The sequence below is a fragment of the Embiotoca jacksoni genome, unplaced genomic scaffold (genome assembly GCF_022577435.1).
Source record: "Embiotoca jacksoni isolate LCO1_2020_lvr unplaced genomic scaffold, fEmbJac1.0.p SCAF_3, whole genome shotgun sequence".
Taxonomy (NCBI): domain Eukaryota; kingdom Metazoa; phylum Chordata; class Actinopteri; family Embiotocidae; genus Embiotoca; species Embiotoca jacksoni.
In genome coordinates this window covers 16,826,758-16,850,557 of record NW_027185381.1, presented here as the reverse complement: position 1 = coordinate 16,850,557, position 23,800 = coordinate 16,826,758, and the positions used below count along the sequence as shown (strand labels likewise).

General features: G+C 38.7%; 3 protein-coding genes across 3 annotated transcripts; 2 read left to right on the top strand and 1 right to left on the bottom strand.

Moving 5' to 3' along the window:
- The first annotated feature begins 1,621 nt into the window (after positions 1 to 1,621).
- Positions 1,622 to 5,105, top strand: LOC138206219 (transmembrane protein 53). Its single transcript, XM_069162787.1, has 4 exons — positions 1,622 to 1,703; positions 2,024 to 2,265; positions 2,684 to 2,930; positions 3,125 to 5,105. The coding sequence occupies exons 2-4, from the start codon at positions 2,050 to 2,052 to the stop codon at positions 3,484 to 3,486; spliced, it is 825 nt and encodes a 274-aa protein (XP_069018888.1). The 5' UTR covers positions 1,622 to 1,703; positions 2,024 to 2,049; the 3' UTR covers positions 3,487 to 5,105.
- A 940-nt stretch (positions 5,106 to 6,045) lies between these two features.
- On the top strand, positions 6,046 to 12,469 carry rbm28 (RNA binding motif protein 28). Its single transcript, XM_069162786.1, has 20 exons — positions 6,046 to 6,359; positions 6,473 to 6,619; positions 6,730 to 6,857; positions 6,934 to 7,009; positions 7,137 to 7,229; positions 7,313 to 7,384; positions 7,479 to 7,572; positions 7,666 to 7,901; positions 7,996 to 8,062; positions 8,169 to 8,278; positions 8,400 to 8,473; positions 8,623 to 8,758; positions 9,183 to 9,247; positions 9,371 to 9,529; positions 9,753 to 9,902; positions 10,028 to 10,102; positions 10,208 to 10,331; positions 10,633 to 10,768; positions 11,208 to 11,322; positions 12,101 to 12,469. Exons 1-20 carry the CDS (start codon positions 6,242 to 6,244, stop codon positions 12,239 to 12,241), a joined length of 2,316 nt encoding a protein of 771 aa, XP_069018887.1. The 5' UTR covers positions 6,046 to 6,241; the 3' UTR covers positions 12,242 to 12,469.
- A 1,295-nt stretch (positions 12,470 to 13,764) lies between these two features.
- On the bottom strand, positions 13,765 to 15,574 carry LOC138206170 (leptin-like). The gene is made up of 3 exons (XM_069162707.1): positions 15,471 to 15,574; positions 14,862 to 15,050; positions 13,765 to 14,766 (listed from the first exon to the last, which is right to left on the bottom strand). The coding sequence occupies exons 2-3, from the start codon at positions 15,009 to 15,011 to the stop codon at positions 14,431 to 14,433; spliced, it is 486 nt and encodes a 161-aa protein (XP_069018808.1). The 5' UTR covers positions 15,012 to 15,050; positions 15,471 to 15,574; the 3' UTR covers positions 13,765 to 14,430.
- Positions 15,575 to 23,800: the final 8,226 nt, after the last annotated feature.

The following is a 23,800-nucleotide window of genomic DNA, read 5'->3' as shown; positions in this document are numbered from 1 at the left end:
CTAGTCCAGAATGCAGCAGCTAGGCTTCTTACTGGTTTTAACAGACGACATCACATTACTCCAGTTCTGGCCTCTCTCCACTGGCTCCCGGTTGGTTTTAGAATTGATTTTAAGATTTTGTTGATCACTTTTAAGGCCCGCCTGGGTCTGGCCCCGAGCTACATTATTGAAATGTTAGCCCCATATGAGCCAACTCGCAGCCTTAGATCCACCGGTGGGGCCCTTCTGGCCGTTCCAAAGTCGAGACTTAAATCAAAGGGTGACCGTGCTTTTTGCCATCAGGGCTCCTCGACTTTGGAACGACCTACCTGAGGAGATAAGGCCTGCAGAATTATTAACTTCTTTTAAATCACTTCTTAAAACCCATTTTTATAGAATTGCTTTGAAGTGATGTCGTCCTTTTATGCAGTTCTTTTGTTCCCCTGTTTTTTTTTTGTTTATTTTATTCATTTATTTATTTTGTTGTTTGTTTTCTATTCCATTTGCTCGTTTTGGTTATTTGCTTGGTTTTCTTGTATTCATTACCTTTATGGTATGGTCTTTTTTGCCTCCTGTTTTCTTAAATGTTTACCGGTATTGACGTTATGTATGACTATGCTTTGCTTCTCTGTAGAGCACTTTGTAAACTCTGTTTTTAAAGGTCCTATATAAATAAAGTTGTCATTATTATTATTATTATTATTATATAGAGGACATTATTAGATTATTGATACTGAAGCATTAGTGTTTAAACAGCATGTCATGGGTGCCGCTGTAGGTTGGAGATAATTTGTGAAACCATGAGGTTTGGAGGGGAGAAAAAAAATCACTGTTGATGAGCTGATTACAACTGTAGAAATCTAAAATGGGACCTTGACTACACACTATTGTTTGGAATCAATTTTTTTTTTTTTTTAAAGCTTGATATATTATCCACGGTGTAAAATCTTCATCCAATGTAACTACAGCTGTCAAATAAACATAGGCTGCAGTAGAAAGCACAAAATTCCCCTCTGAAATGTAGTGAAGTGAAAGTATTAAGGAGCATCAAATGGAAATACTCAAGAATGAGTACCTCGAAATTCAGTAGGCCTACAGTACTCAAGCAAATACTTTTGATCCTCAAGAATACAATGATAGATAGATAGATAGATAGATAGATAGATAGGTAGATAGATAGATAGATAGATAGATAGATAGATAGATAGATAGATAGATAGATAGATAGATAGATGGATGGATAGATAGATAGATAGATAGATAGATAGATAGATAGATAGATAGATAGATAGATAGATAGATAGATAGATAGATAGATAGATAGATAGATAGATAGATGGATGGATGGATGGATAGATAGATAGATAAGTTTTGCATTCTGTGAAGCATATTGGGTTCAACGTGAGGTGCACAGAGGTCTATGTGTGTTCACAGGATTAGAGGTGTTGCATGAGTAACTGGTTAGACCGGGTTTACGGGACATATATTTACTTTTAGTAGCCTCTTGGTTGTCGAGCAGTTTATTTCCGAAGGAGGGCAGCAGATCGATGCACTCGTAAAATGAAGAAGGCGAAGAGGAGGAACCAACAGGGAAATGTAGTGAGATAGCAGACGTCATTGCAGAACACACGACCTTTGTTGCTTTTTACGTATACGTGAAAGTGACAGGCTGTCACTGACAGCCGTTCGTCTCGTTTCATCACTTTGCACTAAACTGAAAGCAGGTTAGTGAGTAGTTAAGCAGCTCCGCGCTTTATTCTCGAAAGCAGTGCCGAGTTAGTTGACATTAAGTTCGAGTTTGTTTGGTGCTATTGCCGACAACGGTTTGCGAAACCGTGACAAATATGCTGACGTTATGTTCATGTCGGTTGCAGCGACTACGTGAATGCACAAGGAGCTAAGTAGCCTTCGCGTTAAATTCACCGACATATTTAGTGGTCGTTATATATTATAAGTGCTCGCTCTGAACAGCCGGAACAAAAACGTTGCGCTTTTCTGATTTCCATGTGTCGTCTCCTTTATTTTTTTCCCCTCGGTTCTGCAGACATCCCTGTCATCTTTAATCCCGCTATGTCGGCCAGGGCAGCGTTGAGCAGAGGCGTTACTGCCCAGCGCCTCAGAAAAAATTGTACTTTCTACGTGAATGAATTATCACATCCGACCTGCGGGGTCCACAAACCCGTCATACTGCTGTTGCCCTGGTTAGGTTCGCGACCCCAGGCTGTGGACAAGTACTGCGAAATCTACTTTCGCAGCGGCTTTGATGTGCTTGTAGTGGAGAGCGAGGTAGGAACTGATCACCTTGTGCATTGTACTGGTTTGGATATTCATCTTTATGAATCATCTGTAGCTTGCAGACATATTTGAGAACAAATTGCTTGCATTTGCAATGAAAAGCTAAAGGTAAAAAACATGAACTAATAATAAAATCTGTGCTGCAAACGCATTATTCCTTTAAAGTTTTGTTGGTTTCAGTCACAGACTTGAGAATGCTTTATTGGTTGGTGAGTCAAAGACATTTGCCTGTTAATTGAATTGGATGAAATAGGCAGGATGTACCCTGGAGTTTCTATTGGTGGGTTTGACTTGGCATGGCAAACACTGTAAACTTTGCTCACGCTGTAAACACTCAACAGGAGAGGACTGCGTTAAGTTACATTTGTGGTACTTTCTTCTTGTTTTTAATTTTCCCTTTCCCCACAAGGTTAAAGAGTTCCTGTGGCCACGCTTGGCTTTCGATCATGGAAAGAGGTTGCTGGAGTTGCTTGAGAGTGAACGTTTTATATCTCGCCCACTGCTTGTTCATGCCTTCTCAATTGGTGGCTTCACATTTTCTCAGCTGCTGATACACATGTCCGAGAACACAAATGAATACGAGGCGCTCACCAGGAGGATCAAAGGCCAAGTCTATGACAGTCTGGTGGCGGGCTCTGAGGAGAGGATGTCTGTAGGTCAGTCAGTGTTGACATTCTTTGATGCAGTAATTAGTATCCATTACACTGACTTGATCAAAAGTGGTATATCTATACATTAAGTGATGCATGTATGCCTTAATGCTTTTTTTGTTTTTTTTCCACTGGAAATTAATGAAGTGTGCATTTTTACTTTTGTTTTGTCTTTCTTTGGTTTCCTTCCCTGTGCTCAGGTCTAGGTAAGGTTCTCTTCCCTCATTTGGAAAACTTGGTGAAACGAGCCAGCCTACTTTACTTCGCCGTTTTTAAACGCCAGACGGTGGACTACTTCAACTACAGCATCAATGTGTTTTATAACACTCCCGTCACTGCTCCTGCACTGTTCTTCTCTTGTGACAACGATCCGTTAAGCGATCCACAAACTGTGGAGAAAGTTATTGAGTACTGGCAGAAGCGCGGGATGAGCGTCACGGCTCAGAAGTGGGAGGATTCAACACATGCCGGTCACCTAAAGAGGCACCCACAGCAGTACCTGAACACCCTACAGATGTTCCTCCAGTCGCTCCACATTGCACCACTGAAGGCCAAGATGTAAGATATTTAATTGCATCCTCGTGCCAAATTAGTTTGACTTTGTTTGTTTTGTGGGTTTAACCTCAAATGGTTGTTAGTTTACAGTGTGCTATTGTCAGTAAAAAAAAAAAAAAAAAAAAAAAAAAAAAAAAAAAAATGTAGAGAACGCTTCTTGGCAGAAGAATGCAAGTATGTTTTGTTAGATTCACAACACAAGGGTATGATGTGCTTGAATAATTTGAAACATTGTATTCCTTTTTGGCCATGAAATATGCAACAGTTTCACCCGTTCATTTTAGTGAAGGGTGACTGAAGTTTTATAAAACTTTATAAGTTCAGTTCTTTAAACTGGGCAGACTGAAATCGTCTGGTTTGCACGACTTGTCGCAGTCCTTCAAAACTAAAGACAAAGAAACGCTGAGATCAGAGTTTCTGAAATATACATACAGTCTTGTCTCAAAATGCAGATTTCCCAAGTCAACTTCTGAAAATCTTGAATGTGGTCGTTTGCTGCCTTTTTTGTCTTTGGATTTAACAGTAAATTAAAGTCTTTGGGTTTTGGACTGTGAGAAAACGAGTTGTCCAGGTTTTAGGAAGTTTATTGTGAGAAATAGAGATTTTTCTTAAATTTAAAATTTTGTATAAAATGATCAACAGGTTTTACGTGTCAGGCAGATTAAAGTACACATAGTTGAAATAAGAAAGGAGCCATTACAAATCGAGCTGAAACTAAAACACTGTTCAGAACTTATTATTTATCAGTCTGAAACTGAAAGTATGTTTTGTTAGATTCACAACACAGACTGAAGTATGATGTGCTTGAATAATTTGAAACATTGTATTCCTTTTTGGCCATGAAATATGCAACAGTTTCACCCGTTCATTTTAGTGAAGGGTGACTGAAGTTTTATAAAACTCAGTTCTTTAAACTCGGCAGACTGAAATCGTCTGGTTTGCACGACTTGTCGCAGTCCTTCAAAACCAAAGACAAAGAAACGCTGAGATCGAGCTGAAACTAAAACACTGTTCAGAACTTATTATTTATCAGTCTGAAACTGAAATACGTTCCAGATGGACTACAGTTTATCAACAAAGTTGTCAGGTTGTTCAGAGCGGTGTATCATGAAGCAAGTTCAACATAGCCGGCTTTCTTTGCCTGAGCTGGGTCAACAAAGTGGAGCCCTTGAGATGGGGCCACGTTGCTATTTCATACTGCTGTTGTGTGTTCTTTGCCTTTTGCACAATTCCTTGACACTCAGTGTCTTGAAGTGGCTAATTTATCAATCACAAGTTGTTTTTTTTGTTTGTTTTTTAACACTAATTTGTGGAATTAGTCATAAACATAGGTTTATCTGTCGCAAAGCCTTCTATTAATACCATTACTACCAGCAGTAAACTTGTATATTTGAGCAGGGTTTTCGCAAAATACCAAAGCAGAAAGTAACTAGACAGAATGAAACTGTCACAAAAATACTCTTCCAGGAGTTTCGCTTAGGAATTTTTTTATGTACGCATGATGTGAAAATGAATGAAGGTGGTTGTTGATCATGAATATGATAAAGTTTTATTTTGTAATTTGAACATTTCTTGTGCAATTATAAAGCAAATTTTAACAAATTTGGAAATAAATGTGAAGATGAATTGTTTGAAATGTTTTTTTTTTTTTTTTTTTTAGTGACAATCCAAAGCAATGTGCCAGTGTCTCGTTCATTATCACGCGTGCAAACAAAAGGGTCATACTTGGTAACTGCAGAAGTGGCCAACAAATTCCGTAACTGATTTGGGGGATAATTATGGTGACTATAAAGTTTGGTAATAAAAGTACAATTTGACATGGGACTGAAAACCTGACCTGAAAAAGGAAAAGTTGGCTTTCAAACCATGTACTAAAAAAAAGATGTTCTACTTTTTAAAAATGCCCTTTGTTTAGCAATCGCAGTCTTCCAATTTGTTTTCTTAATGTCAATCCCTTAATGCCAGAATTTTTTTTTTAGAAAGTCTTTTCTGTGACATTTGATTACACCACCTAGCCTAAAACATGAGCAGTGCTGAAAATGATGGGCAGGTTGATAAGATAACATTTAGGCTGTAAGCTTGTTTGTAAACTACCACTACTGCCTTTAAATTTGCCTAACTTACTCAGGGCACCACTTGGTGGCAGAAGCCACGCTAATACATCGTAGTACGTAAGGGACTAAGTAATGAGGAAAAAATATCAACAGGACCTTTCCGGTTACATAACGGTTGAATAAAAATCGGATAAAAAAAATGTCATGGTTGTATTATGTACAGTATGAGACTATACTTATTCATGTGTTGATTTATTGAATTAACTTAACTTTGGCTAATTAATTTGAGATGATGCGGGATATTTAGCATCTCCTGTAATTACTGCATACAAAAAAAAAAAAACAGAAAAAGATAAATAATCATAACTGGGAACGTGGTCGCTGCATTCAAACCTCCGGGCCGGAAGGTGGCAGCACAGGCCTAACTTGTGCAACTAAACCCCCCCCCCCCCCCCCGGTAGAAAAAAAACTACCGAGTGGAGCAATTTCCCCTTTACTTTCCAAGATGGCTACTCACGCATGTAAACACGCGATGAAATGTGGTCGCTAGTTAAAAGGTTTTAAAGCGTGTAATTCACGCCGCGTTGCTTTGTGTACTGTCGAGTAGTTTGACATTGACGTCCGGGGCCGGATTGCGAACAAACGAGACTCGAGTTTGTGAGTTGTTACCGAGCCAGAGGTTTTGGAGGTAGCCGGTAGCAGAGAGCCATGGCGGCGCACACTTTATTTATTAATTTTCTTCCAGCTTCAGCTTCAAACCAGCGACTTGAGGAAATATTCTCCGAAATCGGTCCCGTAAAGCAGTGCTTCGTGGTCAAAGACAAAGGTGACGCTGCTGCTCATCATTCAAAACGCCGCACTAAATATACGCAGCGCGATGAAATCCTAACAGATAATCTTTTCTTTCTTTTTTATAATATATATATATTCTAAAACCAGGCGAAGCAACATGTCGGGGATTTGGTTACGTCACATATTCCATGGCGGAAGATGCACAGAAAGCCTTGAAAGAAATCAAGGAATACGACGGGAAGAGGCTGTCTCTGTCGGTGGCCAAGAAGAAAATTTACGACAAAAAGAAAAGAGGTTTGTGTGAAGAGTTGCGCCCAAAAAACAAAAACAAAACAACAAAAAAAATGCAGCATGCGAGTGTGTGTACATTGTCCGCCTCATGATCCCGCCCGTCTTTCATTTAGCAGCTAAAGAGTCCGCCGCAGCAGCAGCAGCAGCAGCAGCAGCTCCACGGGAAAATGAGCAGAGACCCAAAGGCATGGTGAAAAAACTGCTGAAACCAAGACTGATTCTGAGAAATCTCAGTTTTAAGGTACAGTATGCTGCCGAATGGCTGTGACGGCCGACGGTCACGTGTTGACATAACTAATTGCCGTCTTGTGTTACAGTGCACAGAAGATGATCTGAAACAAGTATTTGCCAAGTTCGGAACAGTTCTCTCAGCCCAGATTCCCCTCAAACCTGGTAAAAAAAAAAAAAGAAGATCTTATTTCCTACGAGATGCACAAATACGCGAGACAACATTCTTACCTGACCCTTAAATAGTATGATTTCTTCTGATATTTTTTTTTTTTTTTTAATTCTTTCAAAGATGGGAAGATGCGCGGATTTGGATTTGTTTTGTTTAAAAATATTTCCCAGGCCGCAACAGCGCTCAATGCCATGAACCTGAAGGAGATAAAAGGTCAGTGAGTCAGACACTTGTTGACATCTCACTTTGACTTTTTTTTTTTTTTGAGTGTGTTAGTTTGTACTCTTGTTCTACAGGACGGCAGATAGCAGCCGACTGGGCGGTTCCAAAGGACCAGTTTATTGCAACTCAGCAATCCTCAAGTTCAGGTACTTTATCGCAAAAGTAAACAAGTACACCTGTTTAATTACGCGCATATAAAAGATGACAGCAGTCACTGTGACTGTTTTATTCGCCTTGTAGGCAATAAGACAACAGAGGAGGCGAGTGCAAGCTCCGAGAGTGACAACGAAGACGAGGATGAAGAGCCAAAACAAGCAGTGCCTGAGAAGAAAAAGTGTGAAACTTGAATATTTACACATTCATTAATGCTTCGTGTTAAAAACTGCTCGACTTTACTGGTTCATTTTGTGTCTTAATTCTTTCACAGAGTCATTTTAAAACCGGCGCTGCAGCAGGCAGAGGAATCTCATTCAAGTGATGAAGATGATAGCGAGGAGCAAGACAATGAGGTAGATGATTGTGATGATGAAGAAAATGATGATGACGATGATGATGAGGACGAGGATGAGGACGAGGATGATGGGAGTGGCCTCGATTCAAATGATGATCAAGAGGAGAGTGAAGATGAAGAGGAAGATGATGAGGACGAAGACGACGAATCGGGTATAAAGTCTTCCGTATTTTTGGTTTATAATGTTAATATTTTCTGACATAAACTGTTGTTTTGACATATCCAGTCTTCTGCTTTTATCTCCAGCTCAAAAGAAAACCTCAAAGAAACTTCTTCCTTCAGACGTGAAAGAGGGCAAAACAGTTTTCATCAGGTTCGCAATTCTTTGATCATTTATTATCCTTGCATCCGACATAAGTCTCCAAGCAGCTCCACCATTGACGATTTGTATTCTTATTTGTTAATCCTAACTGATGTAGGAACTTGTCCTTTGACACGGAAGAGGAGGGTCTGGAGGAAATTCTCCTGCAGTTCGGAGAACTTAACTACATAAAGATTGTTCTCCACCCAGACACAGAACATTCAAAAGGTCGGTCAGCAGCACTCGACTCGAGCACTTCTCACTCTGTTCTTTAACTAAACAAGTTATCGACTCATTTGCGTTGTTCTTTTTTTTTTTTTTTTTTTTTTTTTTCCCCCTCTCCTGACAGGTTGTGCATTTGCTCAGTTTAAGACTAAAGAGGGGGCGGACAAATGCATAGCTGCAGCACAGAATGAGGCAGAGGTAATATGAAGTCCAATATGCATGAAGTCTGAACAATCAGTCCCAAATTCTTCCTTTTTTCTGCCTTTTTACGACATCATCTGTTTGTCCTATTTTGTGTAACGAGTCGATGTTGCTGTGTGGTTCTGCCATTGGTTTGTTTGCTGTAGAACGGCGGTATCCGTGTTGACGGCAGAAAGCTGTTGGTTGTTGAAGCAGTGACCAGAGAAGATGCTACGAAGCTGAGGGTCAATAAGACGAAAGTAGAAACGGGCACCAGGAACCTGTACCTGGCCAGAGAGGGATGTGAGTGAACTTGTTTCACGTGCTTCTTTTCTCCATCTTTATCACTTGTGTCATTACTAACACATTAGTTAATTCACTGTCAATATGATGCCGGGTTGACTTCACATTCATACATTTACATATTAAAACTTAGAGGAAACTAAAGACATAACCTCTTGAATAAATTAGCCATGTCTGTCTTGTGAGGTCCCAATTAAGATATTAAAATTGAAGGAATAGCTTTAGCAGGGCTGGTCCCCAGTCAGAATTTTGTTAGTCATATTAGATTTGTCCGTTCAATACAAAGCTCTGACTATTTGTTCCTTTAAGGTTTTTTTCCCCCCCAATTTTCATATAGACATATGTCGGCTGAATTATTTCTAAAGCTTTTTAAAAGTTTGTTTTGATTTTTAAAAAGTTATTTTCTTCTGACCTCATCACTCAGTGATCCGAGCTGGAACGAAGGCTGCGGAGGGCGTACCCGAGGCGGACATGACCAAAAGAACCAGAGTGAGTGCAGCTTTCGCAGACATTTCTTCATGAAGAATGATTTTTTTTTAATGCACAACAGTTGATCTTGAACTCAAATGAACAAACTTTGACTCAATGTTTGCGGTAATCTTGTTTTCTTAGTTTGAAGAAATAAAAAGAGCCAAGCTTCGGGACATAAGCGTGTTTGTGTCAAAGACTCGTCTGTGTGTCCACAACCTGCCCAAGTCAGTAGACAACAGAAAACTGAAAACTCTCTGCCTTCAAGCTGTAAAAGGAGTCAAGGGAGTCCGCATCCCAGAGGTGAGAAAGTGTCACAGTGGCTCACATTTCATTGAAAATAAAAGTGTTTTAATACATTATAATTTAAGTTTTAAAAACATGTTTGAAATGGTTTTCTGAGCAGCATTTATGAGCGGGAGTCAGCTCTGTTAGTAGAAACATCATCACTGTGTGCCCAGTAGGGGGTGATGTAGTAATTGTTTTTTTTCATGTTTATTTGAGTTCTTTCTGTTTGTTGTTTTAGTGCCGGGTGATGTACGACAAGAGGCCAGAGAAGGGTAAGGTGATGGGACAGTCGTTAGGTTATGGCTTTGTTCAGTTCGGGGAACATGAACATGCTCTCAGCACACTTCGCCACCTTAACAACAACCCTGACATCTTTGGGGCGAACAAGGTACATGATCAGTGTTTATTTGGTTTGGCATACCGTACTATAACAAATATTTACATATTATTTCTCCTGGTCCACGAGCCATCTTGTGTTAGTTAAACATAACTGCATTTTGTTTCCTTCTGCAGAGACCCATTGTTGAGTTCTCCCTGGAGGATTCAAGGAAACTCAAAATAAAAGAAATACGACAACAAAAAAATAAGGTGTGTTTGTACCGAGTTCTGTGATCGCCGCAGCTTCCAATCTCTGTTCAAATTGAAAAATGTCTTTCTTGTATGCGTAAGTCAACCCTGTGTTTATTTCTGCAGGAATACCTCCAAAATCAGTCTTCAGAAAGAGAAGCGAAATCTCAGTCCCAAATAGCAGCAGGTGGAAAAGGACCAAGTGAAAATAAAGCTCAGACCTCAGCAGAACAGACAGGAAAGGAGAGAGGTATTATTACTGCATTTACTGTATTTAGATGGGCTCAACTAGGCTGTTGTTCTTCTAGACACTTGATGCTGTTTCTGTTTGTCATGCTTATACTGCACTAATTCCATTAACCATGCAAAAGGGATTAAAAAGCAGGATATACTATCGCAGCACTGTAGTGCTGTGACAAAACTATTTTACATTTGATTTAATAATTGGCCGTCACACTGTATTAAACTCAGCGACGTTTTTATTGTTTTCTGTCACCATTTCCACTTTTATTTTGAATTGTTCTCTCTGTCCACTTCTCTGCTGTGATCAGGGACTTCTGAAAGACTGAAGCAAGATCGATATTCCGGCTTTCAGACCAAACCTGAGGTAGAGCACGTAGATCTGCAGAATGGAAAGAAACGAAAGAAAGTGCTGCTTTTTCCTTCTCATCGGGGACCTAAGATCAGGTACAGTTTACATTTTACAAATACACTCGGCGTCACTTTGTGCTTTGGCGGATAAACCTTGACAACAAAGTTCATAACAGACATTTTGGGGATATGTGCACAACTTTTTGTATTTTTTTTTTGGAGTACTTCTAAGTATTTGCTCACAAAAACACAAGAAAACTCTTGAATTTGTACTACCTTATGTTTGCCTTACTTGAGTTCACCTATTAAAGTATCAGAGCCAAACAATCGAGTTCCATTTCTGTTCTAAAGTCCTCTCTGTAAATAAACTGGTGGAACCTGTTTTGAGCCAGATGGTGCAAACAGCCCTGTCAGTAGTAAGAAAGTGGAAAACAGATCCTCCAAATTAAAAAAAAAAACATATGAAAATACTGACTATGATTCCACAATTGGCCTCAGGATTAAATCACAGACTGTGAACTGTTGTCTTTTGCAGAATGCGTGACAAAGGAAAGCAACAGGCCCCACCGCCAAAGAAAGCAAGACCTGGAACCAGCAGGAACGAGCGTCAGAGACGACAGATGGAAAAGCCCACACAGCACAAAAACCAGGTCTCTATTCATGTTCACAAAACATCTTCCAGTGACAAATAGCTACCGAGCACTGATTTATCAAAAATGATTAAAAAAAGAAAGGCAGTTTTGTCAGTAGGAACTTTAAAACTACTGAAGCGTGGACGTTACCTCCACCCAACCGCCCCCCCCCCCCAAAAAAAACCAAACAAACAAAAAAAAAAAAATCCTCCTACGCTTGTGAAAAGTTGGAAGTAAATGAAAAGACTTCAAAAGAAAACGAATCAAAGTGTCCTCAAATTTGGTGCTATCAACAGACTATCTAGTAAATATGCAGAGGGGCTAAAGTATTGATGCTGAAAAAATATCACAATAAGTCAAAAACAGATGGGATTAAAACATGAAAAAACTGCTAAGATATCTCCATTCATGTTCCAGTGGTCCAGTCAATTTAACATAATGTTATGATGCCACCAAGTGACATTTTGTGGTATTACTACAGTCCTGTTGAAAAAATATATGCGGTACATCGCTTTATTTTTTTAAGCTTTCGGCACTTCAGAACGTAAATAAAGTGACAAACTCTATTGATCTTAGTTTGCTGGCATCTCTTCCGCCTAGTTTACTACGCTGTACGTCATCAGTACGCAAGGTTAGACCGGGAATGATGACGCTGTACGTTGTGGGCCATAATCTAAAACATGACGCATCATCACCTGCCAGCAGTGCTGTTTTAACCGCAAGGTCTCGGTTTGGTGGCGCTTTATCGAAGCTGTCAGGTTACACTTCAATAACTTGCTGTTTTGTTGTTTTTCAGAAGGTTAAAATGCCCAAGAAGCATTTCAAGAGGAGGGATGTGGACCGCTTTGACAGTCTGGTGGAGCAGTACAAGAAGAAGCTGATGGGCAACAACGACAACAATGGCAGTATGAAAAGAAGCAAGTGGTTTGATAGTTAATGCTGTGCGCGCACGCGCGCTGGGCTTATTTGACATCCTGAGCTTTCAGTATCGAATACATGTTTTCATATAAATTGGTTTTGTGTCAAACTGTACAGCGTAAGGTGCCCATGTGTTAAATTCAGGGTTCCCACTTGTCCTGGATAACCTGACATTTTTTTTTAGACCTGTTGTTTTTTTAGCACTGGAAATTTATTGAAATAGTAAAATATCTTCAAAACCCCTGAATTTTGAGTTTGTCATCTTTAGATAAGATCATTCAGAGATTGCACAACAGCCGGCAGCGAAATGAAATTCGAAACGAAAACATAATGTGAAGTTGGCTGGCGAGCTGACATTAACGTTATCTGCACGCGTGTCAGGCTTGAAAATATCGCAGTTAAATAGGGAGAGAAATTAGACCCAAAAAAAAATCATTACAAATGTGAACCACGTGATCTACAAGATTGTGTAATTTTGGTTACTTACCAAAGTGTTACCAGTAATTTGAGCATATTTGGCACACACGATTTTACAAACACACGACAGCCTGAGTCAATATTAATATTTAACGTAAAGATTTTCAATCTCTCGGATCTTAATTTGTTTCTCTTAAAAAAGCCTCGTGTGTAAACAAAATGTCTAAAAACACGTGATATTTTTTCACAGACTATCAATTGTGTGTACCTGGGTGACCTTGATACACACAGACCATGTTGAGCTAAAGATCCACAAATACATGCTGCATTTAATTGCTGGAGGAAAACTGGGACATCTGCAATTTTTTTTCTTCTAAAAAGACAGAATAGCTCGTCACCTTTCAGTTGGCGCACACACATTTACCGTCGCTGCGAAAACACTGAAACATCTGTTATGTTGAAATCTGCCCCCCCCCCCCCTCCCCTCTCATTGAAGTGTTTCGCTCATATTTGAACAGTTTCCCATAGCCCCCCCCTCATCAGCAGCTTGGGTTAGTTTCAGCTGGCATTCACTTTTTCCCAGCAGTTTTAAAAGGCAACCTCCGCAGAGAGAAACTTGTTTGTCATCATATCTACTGTATATCACAGGAAATTTCCAGGAAAGTGATTTCTAGAAAAGAGTAACAGTAATCTTCATCTATACTCTTCCTGCATTTCTTTAATCCATGCTTAAATTTTGTTTTGTACTACTAAAACAAACAATTATGTACGGATTGAGGTTTTTTTTTTTTTTTACAAATATATAATAAAACACTGTTAATATGTGTTTTATTGTTGATAAACAATTGTATTAAGTCCATGATTTATTAATTCATTCTGAGAGTTTCCATTTTTCTGTGCTAGTTCTTTTTCTTTTATAGGAGTTAATCATAAGCTGATAGCTCTGGATAAACACTTCCCACCTGTGTACCCTGAAAGTACAAGGGTAGCAAAGAGATGAACACACACATATTACATTATATATTAACCTGGTCTACGGGACTTTTTCAACTTCTTTCTGATTAATTTCAGCTTTATTTGAATTCATTACACAACACCGACAAACTCGCATTTAAAAAAAATAAGGACGTTTAAATATTTATTAATAGTTTTAATCCAGTAGTTAGAAAAAACAGTGCCAGCTGTACAAAAATATACAAGATATAAATAATTGTTTCAGAAGAGCTGTTGATATTGCATTAAAATGAAAGTTTACTCTCACTGTTCTAAAAGTTCTCAGTCAAACACATCTGGTATTCTTGGCAAGTGTCAAATCGGTTGTCAGGAATTTCCAGTGACGACAACGCTGTTCATGATAACATTTGCTCCAGCTGCAGTGAACACAACTCTGCTGATGCAGCATCGTGACAGAATAAGAGTGGAAGTGATATTTCTCAATCAGAGCTCTCTATTGACAAGATAACGGTGTCGTAATATGAAGCAATGAGCAGCTGATTTATCCTTTGTGTGCAAAGCACAGATCAGTTTTCAGATAAACAGCTCCTATATGCGCCAAACATAATGATAAAAAAAACAACAATGCTTGTAACAAAATACATATTTTCTAAATACAGTATACAAATAAATACATAATGTATATAAAGTGCATATTCAAGAATAAATTCCCTTCAAAACTCACTGTAAAAGTTCACTATGGCCGAGGGGGAATGTTAATTCAGACTGCTGATGCAGAATTTCTATTCCAATCTATTCCAACAATCGGGCCAATAACTTACAAACAGTGTTCAAGTTTCAGCAAGTCTGAAGATGCTCCAGGTTCTTCAGCAGCAGATTGAGGAACTCCTTCACTCTCATGATAGCTTCCACGCTCACAGTGTGAATGAATTGTTTTCGACTCTGTAGCGCCTGCAGCTGCACCGATACCGCAGGCTTCGGTCGCTGTTCGCTGCAGTGCCCCTGCCTCCACTGATTGAGGTAACCCGTCAGTGAGGAGATGTCATATTTGATCTGGGCGACCCCGTCCAGGGTGTCAGAGATCAGGCTGTTATAACCACCCAGGACCGTCACTACGGAGGAGAGTCCGTCCAGGTCGTTAGTAGGTGGACTGAGAGTCAGGCCGGCCGGGACCTGCAGCAGGAAGGAGAACACGATTCAGTCAAAAACACACCAGCCCTCGGAAACGCTGCAGATTCTGTCACCGTAAACGGAACTCCAAACACTACCTTGAAGTCTTTGTCCAGCCGAACCACCAGCTGCTCAGCCATCCATTTCACTTTGGATTTCATCTTCACCACTTCCACTGGCAGAGGAGCTGCCGTCCCCACGTTTAAAACATGAACCAGAGAAAACAAGAGCACCAGAGTGTAGTCCATTTCACCGGTTATACAGAAGAAAGAATAGCGCTGGTGTTCCTAAGAGAGGAATGACATTTGAAATGATTAGAGATTATAAAAAAAATATCCTCTGTGTATTTTTGCATCCATCGTTTAATTGCCGTTTCACAAATGCGTCACCTTACTAAGACGGCAGGCATGAGTTCATACCTGCGCGTCATCATCTTACACATGCTTCCTTCCAGTAATCTACTCAAAATCTTTTATTATGTCTAAAAGAGATATGTATTGTGTACAAAGACAACAGACTCTAGCTAACAATATTATGTTCTAAATTATTACCGAGTGCTCTGAGAAGAGCAGAAGGAAAGGTAAAGCTCATAAAAAAACATCAGCTAGAGCCAAGTGCTAAATGTTGAACACAAAGATGGACTGATAAACGGAGACAGAAAGTGTGACAGTGAACACAAAGTGAGAGGAGAGGAGAGTTGACCTTACCTTGGTTGGTGTCTCTGGTTATGGCACTTGTTAGGCTCCATCAGCGTGTCTTATAGTGGCGGGATGTTGACTCATCTCTTACTCACCTCACTCCAACACCCCCTATCCCCAATGCCCCATCCCCCGCCTCCTCACGTACCTCTCCCCCATCCCATGGCCCTGGGTGCCCCGGTGGTGCCGCAGGAGGTGAGCTGAATATACAATAGCACATTTTTAATAACTACAGTGTGACATGTTTGAGTCACAGAGCAACAGTGTACTGTATCACTATTTTACCCCCTCTGATTAAACTGATTAAGATAAAAAAATATACATATATATATAAAAAAAATGTCCTCTTTAGAATGAAGAGAGTGTGCTTTAGTCACAGTAGCTGCTGAATAACTTGAGTGGATCAGCAGGGGGTTGGAGTGTTCGCTCAAAGGCATTTCAGTACATTTTTAGTAAAAGTACTACTTGTTGACACAGATGAGGTACATCTTCATCACTTCCATGTCCCTGTGGAAATATCCCACAGTTTACAGGAATTTTGTGACGTAAATGAAACTGAGTAAACAGTCAATATAGCATAGCGTATATGTTTGTTTTTCTTTCTGTAAATTGAGTCAAAGGAGCACAACAACTGTACAAATACCCATATCAACAGTAGGTTCACCGTGGCATCAGTATCACATACAAAATATGATAAAAATCAGTCAAATATAACTCAACATGAGGCAGTAAAAAAAAACTAGTCATTTGTGGAAATTGGAAGTCCAGCGTTCTTATTTCTGCTTTTGTAGGTGTTTTTTTTTTACAGATTTGAGTCTGTTTTTACTAGTAAACTATGAACTCTGTTTGGTAATGTCAGTATGTTGACATGCATGTCATGCAGTCTAATATTTCAGATCAGTTGGTGTTTGTCTGAATATGAATATATTTAACTGGGAAGATCTTTTCCAGTTCAGTTTGACAGATAAGGAGTTTAAAGCTGTCAAAGATAGTCCAGGCAGCAAAATAGTTTTACATAAATATATATTATTCTGTAGGTGATAGATTTCCACAAAATCTACGGTAATATTGGTGGTATCATGATTATCAGCTTCTACTTTTCCTGAGACACTTGAAGTAGTTGTCATACATACTTTAGGTTACAGTTACTTTCACGTTGCTCAAGTTTATGTTTTGTATCTCCATGCTGTCCTTTTCTCTCTCTGCTCTCCCCTCACCTCAACCGGTCGAGGCAGATGGCCGCCCACCTCTGAGCCTGGTTCTCTCGGCGGTTTCTTCCTGAGGAAGTTTTTCCTTCCCTCTGTTGGAGGTTTTTCTCCCTTAAAGAGGAGTTATTTTTCCCTCCTATCTTATGTGGGAATTGTTCAATTGTTTGGTTTCTCTGTATGATGTTGTAAAATTCTGTTGTAAGGACATTAATGTGTTAAGTGCCATGAAATAACCTGTGTTGTGATTTAGCGCTATATAAATAAAATTGAATTGAAATTCAAAGCTCCTCTTGGAACAATGTTTTGAAACTTTTTCTTCTTTTCTTTTTTTTTTTCTTTTTTTACTGCACAGGGCTATTTTTGGAACCAGATGCCTGTTGTTGCTCTGTGGAGAAACAGGGGAGAGGCTGTGCAGAGCAAGTTCCCGTTGTTCTGAAACAAAATAAGGTCAGAGAGGCCGAGGAATATGTGTGAGCAATCCACAACGAACATGGGGCCATAATGATGCTTACAGTAAATCTTGCCTGTTAACTGCCACATTTGTCACATTTAGAGAGAATAAGCAGTTACGTGATAGGATCTGAAAACAGCTGGGGAAAAAAAACAACAAAAAAAAAAACTGGGAGACATTTCTGGGAAGGGAAGTAAATGGCTGGCAGTGTCCCGCTTGTATTTTCAACGGGAATAGTGTGTTATTGATGAACGGAAAACTAGATGGAATGAACAGAATGATATACTTGGATGAATAGCTTCTCGCAGTTCTCTGGGGGTTTGGGAATTCCCATGTTGACAGCGGAACAGGTTTCATTGCAAGTAAAAATGATTTCCTGACATCTGGGATAAATAAAAGCGGCCTATTTTTTTAATTGGTATTTTTGCCAGTTTGTGACGTGTCAGTATGCAGGAAACTTTCTAAGATGATGTGGGTGGTCAGTCTTGATTGTCTATGACTACAGTTTGATGTTTTTATTGTGCCTCACGTCGGAAAATAAATGTATTATCTCAGTTGCTGATCTGTAATCAAACAGTGCTGCCAGGAAATATTGTATTTTAGATGGATCCGATCTGATCTGATTTATACCTTTTCTCAGCTGCAAAAAAAAAAAAACCTACAAAAAGCATGAGTCAAAGGTATTTCCTCATTGCCAGACAGACTTGTTAGTTTATGAACGCGTTTGTCTCTCCGTGCACTAATTAGTTCCAAACAGCAAAGATACATATTTGTACTTCTGTGGCTACATTAGACAGACCAGCTTTGCTTGTCTAGAGATTCATGGTTGTGTGTCTCTTGTCCCATCGAGGCTCAATCAGACTGCATCCCTGCAGGAAGAGAAGTCACCTCCTGGAGTATGACAGAAGGACACTGCAAGCCTTCATTAATAATTCATAACACTTTGTGTCACATGACTTATGGGCGCACATGAGTCACATCCTCAGAAGTGTGTGCCCCTCTTTCATCAAACTCACACACAGTAATACTGCAGGTACCATATCCATTAACCCTTCAAGGTTAGGAGGAGTGTAATTACTTTACCAGTAAATGATGTCGAATAATATACAGGACAAAAGGCTAACAAAGTGTTACTGACCTGTTCCTAGCAGCATCCACTGAGCTTTGTTAATGGGCCTTGCACACTATCGGATTACTTGTCCAGATGCGGCACGGAAACCAGGAATTCCACTCAGCAGGATCTACCACAATGAGTCACAGGAATGACGGGAATTCAAATTCATTGATCTTGCATGTGCTGCCCTGCAGCAAAGCATGCCGTTTTCACTTTCAGACATCAGAGTGACGTTAACACCGTCAGACTGGTCTGAACACACTTGAATCAGCATTCCCTTGTGGGGAGACTTCAGGATGAGTCGGAGTTCTGCAAAGGTCTAGTCACAGCAAACACAATCTGGAATAAAACAAGATGTTAGTCAGCATTGGTTGTTTTATTTTTTTTAAACACCACAAACACACAAAGGATTAAAAGAGTAAAAGGATTTTAACACTAGAGTGAATCCATGCAGACAATCACTTGCGACATGTTATGCAATGTCCAAAATATTTTCGGGTTCGCTGACTGCTGATGCTTTTTCCCATCAGCGTTTTATCAGGAGGCTTTATATGTCTGTGGGTGTTAAATAATACATCTGGAACACACTTATGGTAAACTCTGTTCCAGCCAGTAGGTTCCCTGCAGTGCAATAGTTTTTGTCAAGTCCCTGAAGCTGACAGTAAATAATTCCTCTTTTCTGACTTTAATTTGAGAATGGGAGCTGATTTATCAATACACATTCAAACTACAATCATGTACAAATCTATTTTAAAATAATTATATAAGCCTTGCATTGATAGAATTAATTCATTCTCCAAATCAGGCCAACAACACAGACCTGGGAACAGAGTTGCAAATCATAGCAACATGCACTAATGCCTTTGAAGTATGAGACAAAAAACAGACTTATAATAACAGTCATCAGGATTTACAAGATCAGACAGACATTCATATTCATTTAAACACCACCTCTGAATACTTACCCCCAGAATACAATGAAACACACTTCAGTTTTGATGGTTCATTTAAATTAAACTACCAACAGTTGTAGCAACACCAGCAAATATCAAGGTATTTTATATGGAGTAAGAACGATGCCTAAAATTAAAAAAACAAAATGTTTACATCTCAGTTGAGGCTGATTCATCAAAGGCTGCTCTAACAGTTTCAAAATTGTTTTCCTAAGTCTGCGCCCAGCAGAATGCAACAACTGGAAACAATCCCCAATGGAGTGGGGCCAGAGCTTATAGTCATGTAGTCAATTAGTCTGGCTCACTCACGCCGTCTATCCATCTCTTTTGATGTCTTTACAGAAAAAATATAGTCAGTCCTTAAGTATTTAAAAATCAGGATTTGATATTTGTACACACCTACTGAGACTTTGGATAGAAAAACATGTGTTTTTTTGTGTAATGTGTATCAAACTGTTTGAATGTGTGGCCCCTGCAAACATACTCTATGTACCATCAGCTTAATTTTTATTTTGCGTAAAACAAATCATGATTCATGTATGGTGTCTTCTACTTTGTTCTACCTTAAGCAATGTTGGTCATAAGTCGATCATGTCTCACAAAATTCTGCTTTAATGTATCAGATAAATAATGGAACTTTTCTTCCACAGAAACAAATTGTAATAGATATGACGTCACCTTGGCATGCACCACATTATTGGACTCTTATTTTGTCATACCTCTTGTTTTATGGTTTATCATCCACAGATGTTAATTTCAGTGGAAATATTATGAGAATGTGTGGTTTCAAGGGAAAAGGAACTAAAATGAACCAGATTGCATATTTCATTTGTATTTCAACTGGAAATAGTGAGACAAAAGTTGTATCAGTGTAAGTAAAATATGGTGTGTAAGGACTGTGTTACCCAAAATCTTTGAGACCAGATTATACTGATGCACAGTATATTAATAATATTACTTTATTCAGATTTTATTGTATAAAAAGTAAAAGTTTTGAGAGCGTAGACATGAAACACTGGATTATAAAGGCGTAGGTTCTCATTATTTAAAGTCTAGAGATAGTCACACTATTACAACAAGTCTAAGAGAGGGTCCTCTATTTTATTTCTTTTAATAGGAAATTGAACGAAGTCAAATCATGCACATACAAAATTATTTCTATACTTCAGACTGAAGTTTCTAAATAGAAAGCTGCTGAACTTCATCTGGAATGGTGAAAACTGTCGGTGTCAATAAAAGACCACAAACCATTATTATGGCAGCTAATGAAAACACATTTTCCTTAACTAAAGATCTTAATAAATTCAACACAGAGTTTATAAAAGACTGACGAGGGACATTTCTGACCTTAGCCTATGCTCATCTCAAAGTAATGAGGCCTTGGTTGTCTGGAATTTTTTTTGCTTTCTCAGTGTTTGTGCACTAACTTTACACACCGTAGCTGATGTCAACACACATAAATACCTTAAGGTTAATGGAAGTTTCAAGTAAGAAGGGAACTTTCCAACAACTTTGGCTAACGTTACTTATAAGAGCTGACGATGTTGTAAACAATTTTTTTTTTTTAATTGAATGTTTGAAGAACATGTTTAACATTTCCTGTTCATTCAATGTTCCTCTAAGGTTCAATTTCAACTAAGACCAAATGTCTATGTTGACTGATCGATGAGTTGTCGTAATGCACACCACATGAGCACGAATGGCCCGAACAGCGAGTTCCCACTCCGAAGCCTGGGTTCAGGAACCATTTGCTTCATGTCATTCCTCTGCTCTCTTCCCACATTTCCTGTCTCTATCTCTCAGTATCCCAGTTAAAAAAAAAGAAAAGAAAAAATGCCCAAAAATAAATCTTAAAAAAATCTTAATCTTAAAATTAGTCACTGAAGACATTTAAATAATGTTAGAACACTTTTTGTTTTGTTTTAATGTTTTCAGAGAACAATTTCCTACCTTTAAAAAGAACATTCTGGGAACAAAACAAATCCTGTTGAGAACATTACTAGAACTTCACATCATAATCATAATCTTCTCAGAAAGTTTTTAAAACAAATGTAATCTCTATCTTGGTTGGAGAACCTTTCCCTCTCCTCCACAGATGAATGTGACAACAGTCTTCGACTGTTACAGTCTGCACATACAGTGCAATAGATGTAGGTACAAAAGGTGAAAAGAGGAAGCTTTAAAAAAAATAAAATCATGCTAATTCATAGTTTTTAATCAAATCAGTATGTGTTTTGAGCACCCTTTACCTCATTTAGAAACAATCACAGTAGATTCAGGCTGCCAGGCTGAATTCATAATGCTGAGATCGGGCTGGTGTCCAGAGCATCTGCTCTCAGGACTCCATGTGGCTGAAGAGAATGGCTGTATGCTTGGGCTCCTTGTCATGCTGCAGAGTGAAACTTGGGACCAATCGAACACCTGTCCCATGGTATCTGTGTGAAGGATCATCTAAAGCACCTTAAAACGTTGGCACGGCACATCATGCTACTCAAGCAAAGCTCAAACACCCAAGTGAAGGAATAACAAGCTAAGTGAAGCGGACAGTTTGACTCAAGCTTTCCCACAAAAAGGAAAAAAACAAGCATCAGCCTGACGTAGGATTGATCAACCACAGACATCATTGGGTCATTACAATAAAGAGATTAGATGTTTTCTTTAAGAAAGGACATTACAAAGTTATTGCTTCTATTTCTTATCTTTTCAAGTTAGTAAATCAATACTCTTTGAGTCAGCAGATGATGAATTGTTTATGGGTAATTTACTGGAAGCCAAATTCATCACAATATAAAAAGGAAAAGCCGAATTCCTGCAGAAGAGTGACCTGGAGTATTTTCACTTTGTTCACTGCTACTAGCAGACTCAACAGCTTCTCCTTCACATTATGGTCAAACTTGTACTGCCAGGATTTGTTTTAATGATATATATCTATATCTATATCTATATATCTATATACATATACATGTATATATATATATATATATACATATATATGAATTTAGCTTCCAGTAAATTACCCATAAACAATTCATCATCTGCTGACTCAAAGAGTATTGATTTCCTAACTTGAAAAGATAAGAAATAGAAGCAATAACTTTGTAATGTCCTTTCTTAAAGAAAACATCTATATATATACACACACACACACACACACACACACATATATTAGCCATAACATTAAATCCCCTGACAGATGAGGCATTAATAATACAACAGCCAGTCAATAAATCCTCCCTTCATGACAATTGTAATATTTAGTTGTTCTTCAATCTAATACAGAGAAGTGCTGATTTATTTAAATGGTAATTTTGGAGACTATAATTTCTGGTGACGTTAAACTTCGCTGGGTTATACTAAGAGGTGCTAATAATATTTTGTCAACCCAATTCATTTAAATTGAAGGAACAAAATATTAGGAACACCTCTCAGTATACCCAGTGGAGTTCAACAGCACCATAAATTAAAAGTTTCCAAAATGACTATTGAAGTGATTCAGGATGTCTCCCAGACTGAACAACAGCTGAACATCATCATCCTTATGAAGGGAGTATTTATTGTGGGGCTGCTGTTTTTTATTAATGTTTCACTTTTCAGTGTTTTTTTGATGTTATTGAAGGTCATCAATGTTGCTAAATGTAAATAAGTGTTTTAGCTTGACTACATTAAAGCACTGTAATTACAACCATGAATTGGTATAGACACTGATAAAAGACACTCTTTTTCGCTCCACACAAGGACGGCATTATCGAGATCATGGTGATCTCATTACTGCAAGTGTAAGTTTCCTCATCAAAAGACCTGAGAAATGCCGCCACCTTCTGGAGAAATTATATAATACTGCAGATGCAGTGAGACCTGCAGAAATAGACACTGTCTATAATTAATAGACTTAAACCACACACACTGTGTAGGTGTCCAACAAGTTAATGCGCTGATTCACAACTGTACACACTTTCACTTAATCAATGTACAAATCGAGGGAGTAGAAGTTAAAAACATTTAAACTGAAGTGTCATGAGAGATGGGTATGCAAATTGTCCGTGACGTAAGCATCCCTTGCAGATGCTTTTTGGGGTAAGGGCTTCCTGGATAGTCATTTGACAGCAAGCCCAGACCGCAAAAAGACCTGAAAAGAACAAGACTGCTCAGCTGAAATGGTGGCCACGATAACACACAAGTTGGTCCAGTATCTGAAACACACAGTTACACATCCATAAGAGTGAATGTAAGTTAGGGAGAAAATAAGTCACAGATAAAACAACCCTTATTTGTTTGGATTACATTTTTTTTTTCACACCTCGACCTTGGATCAAAATGCTTCAGATAACTTCACATTTTAATGCCAAGCTTTGAAGAAGAATATCAGATGAAGTTCAGCACTGTTTTATCAATTGACAGTCCTGGTTAGTTTAGTTCGAAATGATAAACATTCACTGAAGCTGTATTTAAACTAAAGATAAGGCTCCTGCTGGCAGAAGCAAGTTTCACTGTGAGGAACATTTTCAATGACTCAGAAATAAAACAAAAAAAATTTGAACATGATAACATGTAAGTGTATCGGGTTTACATTCTACTTTGATGAAACTACTCTAATAACGCCATAAAACTCTTGT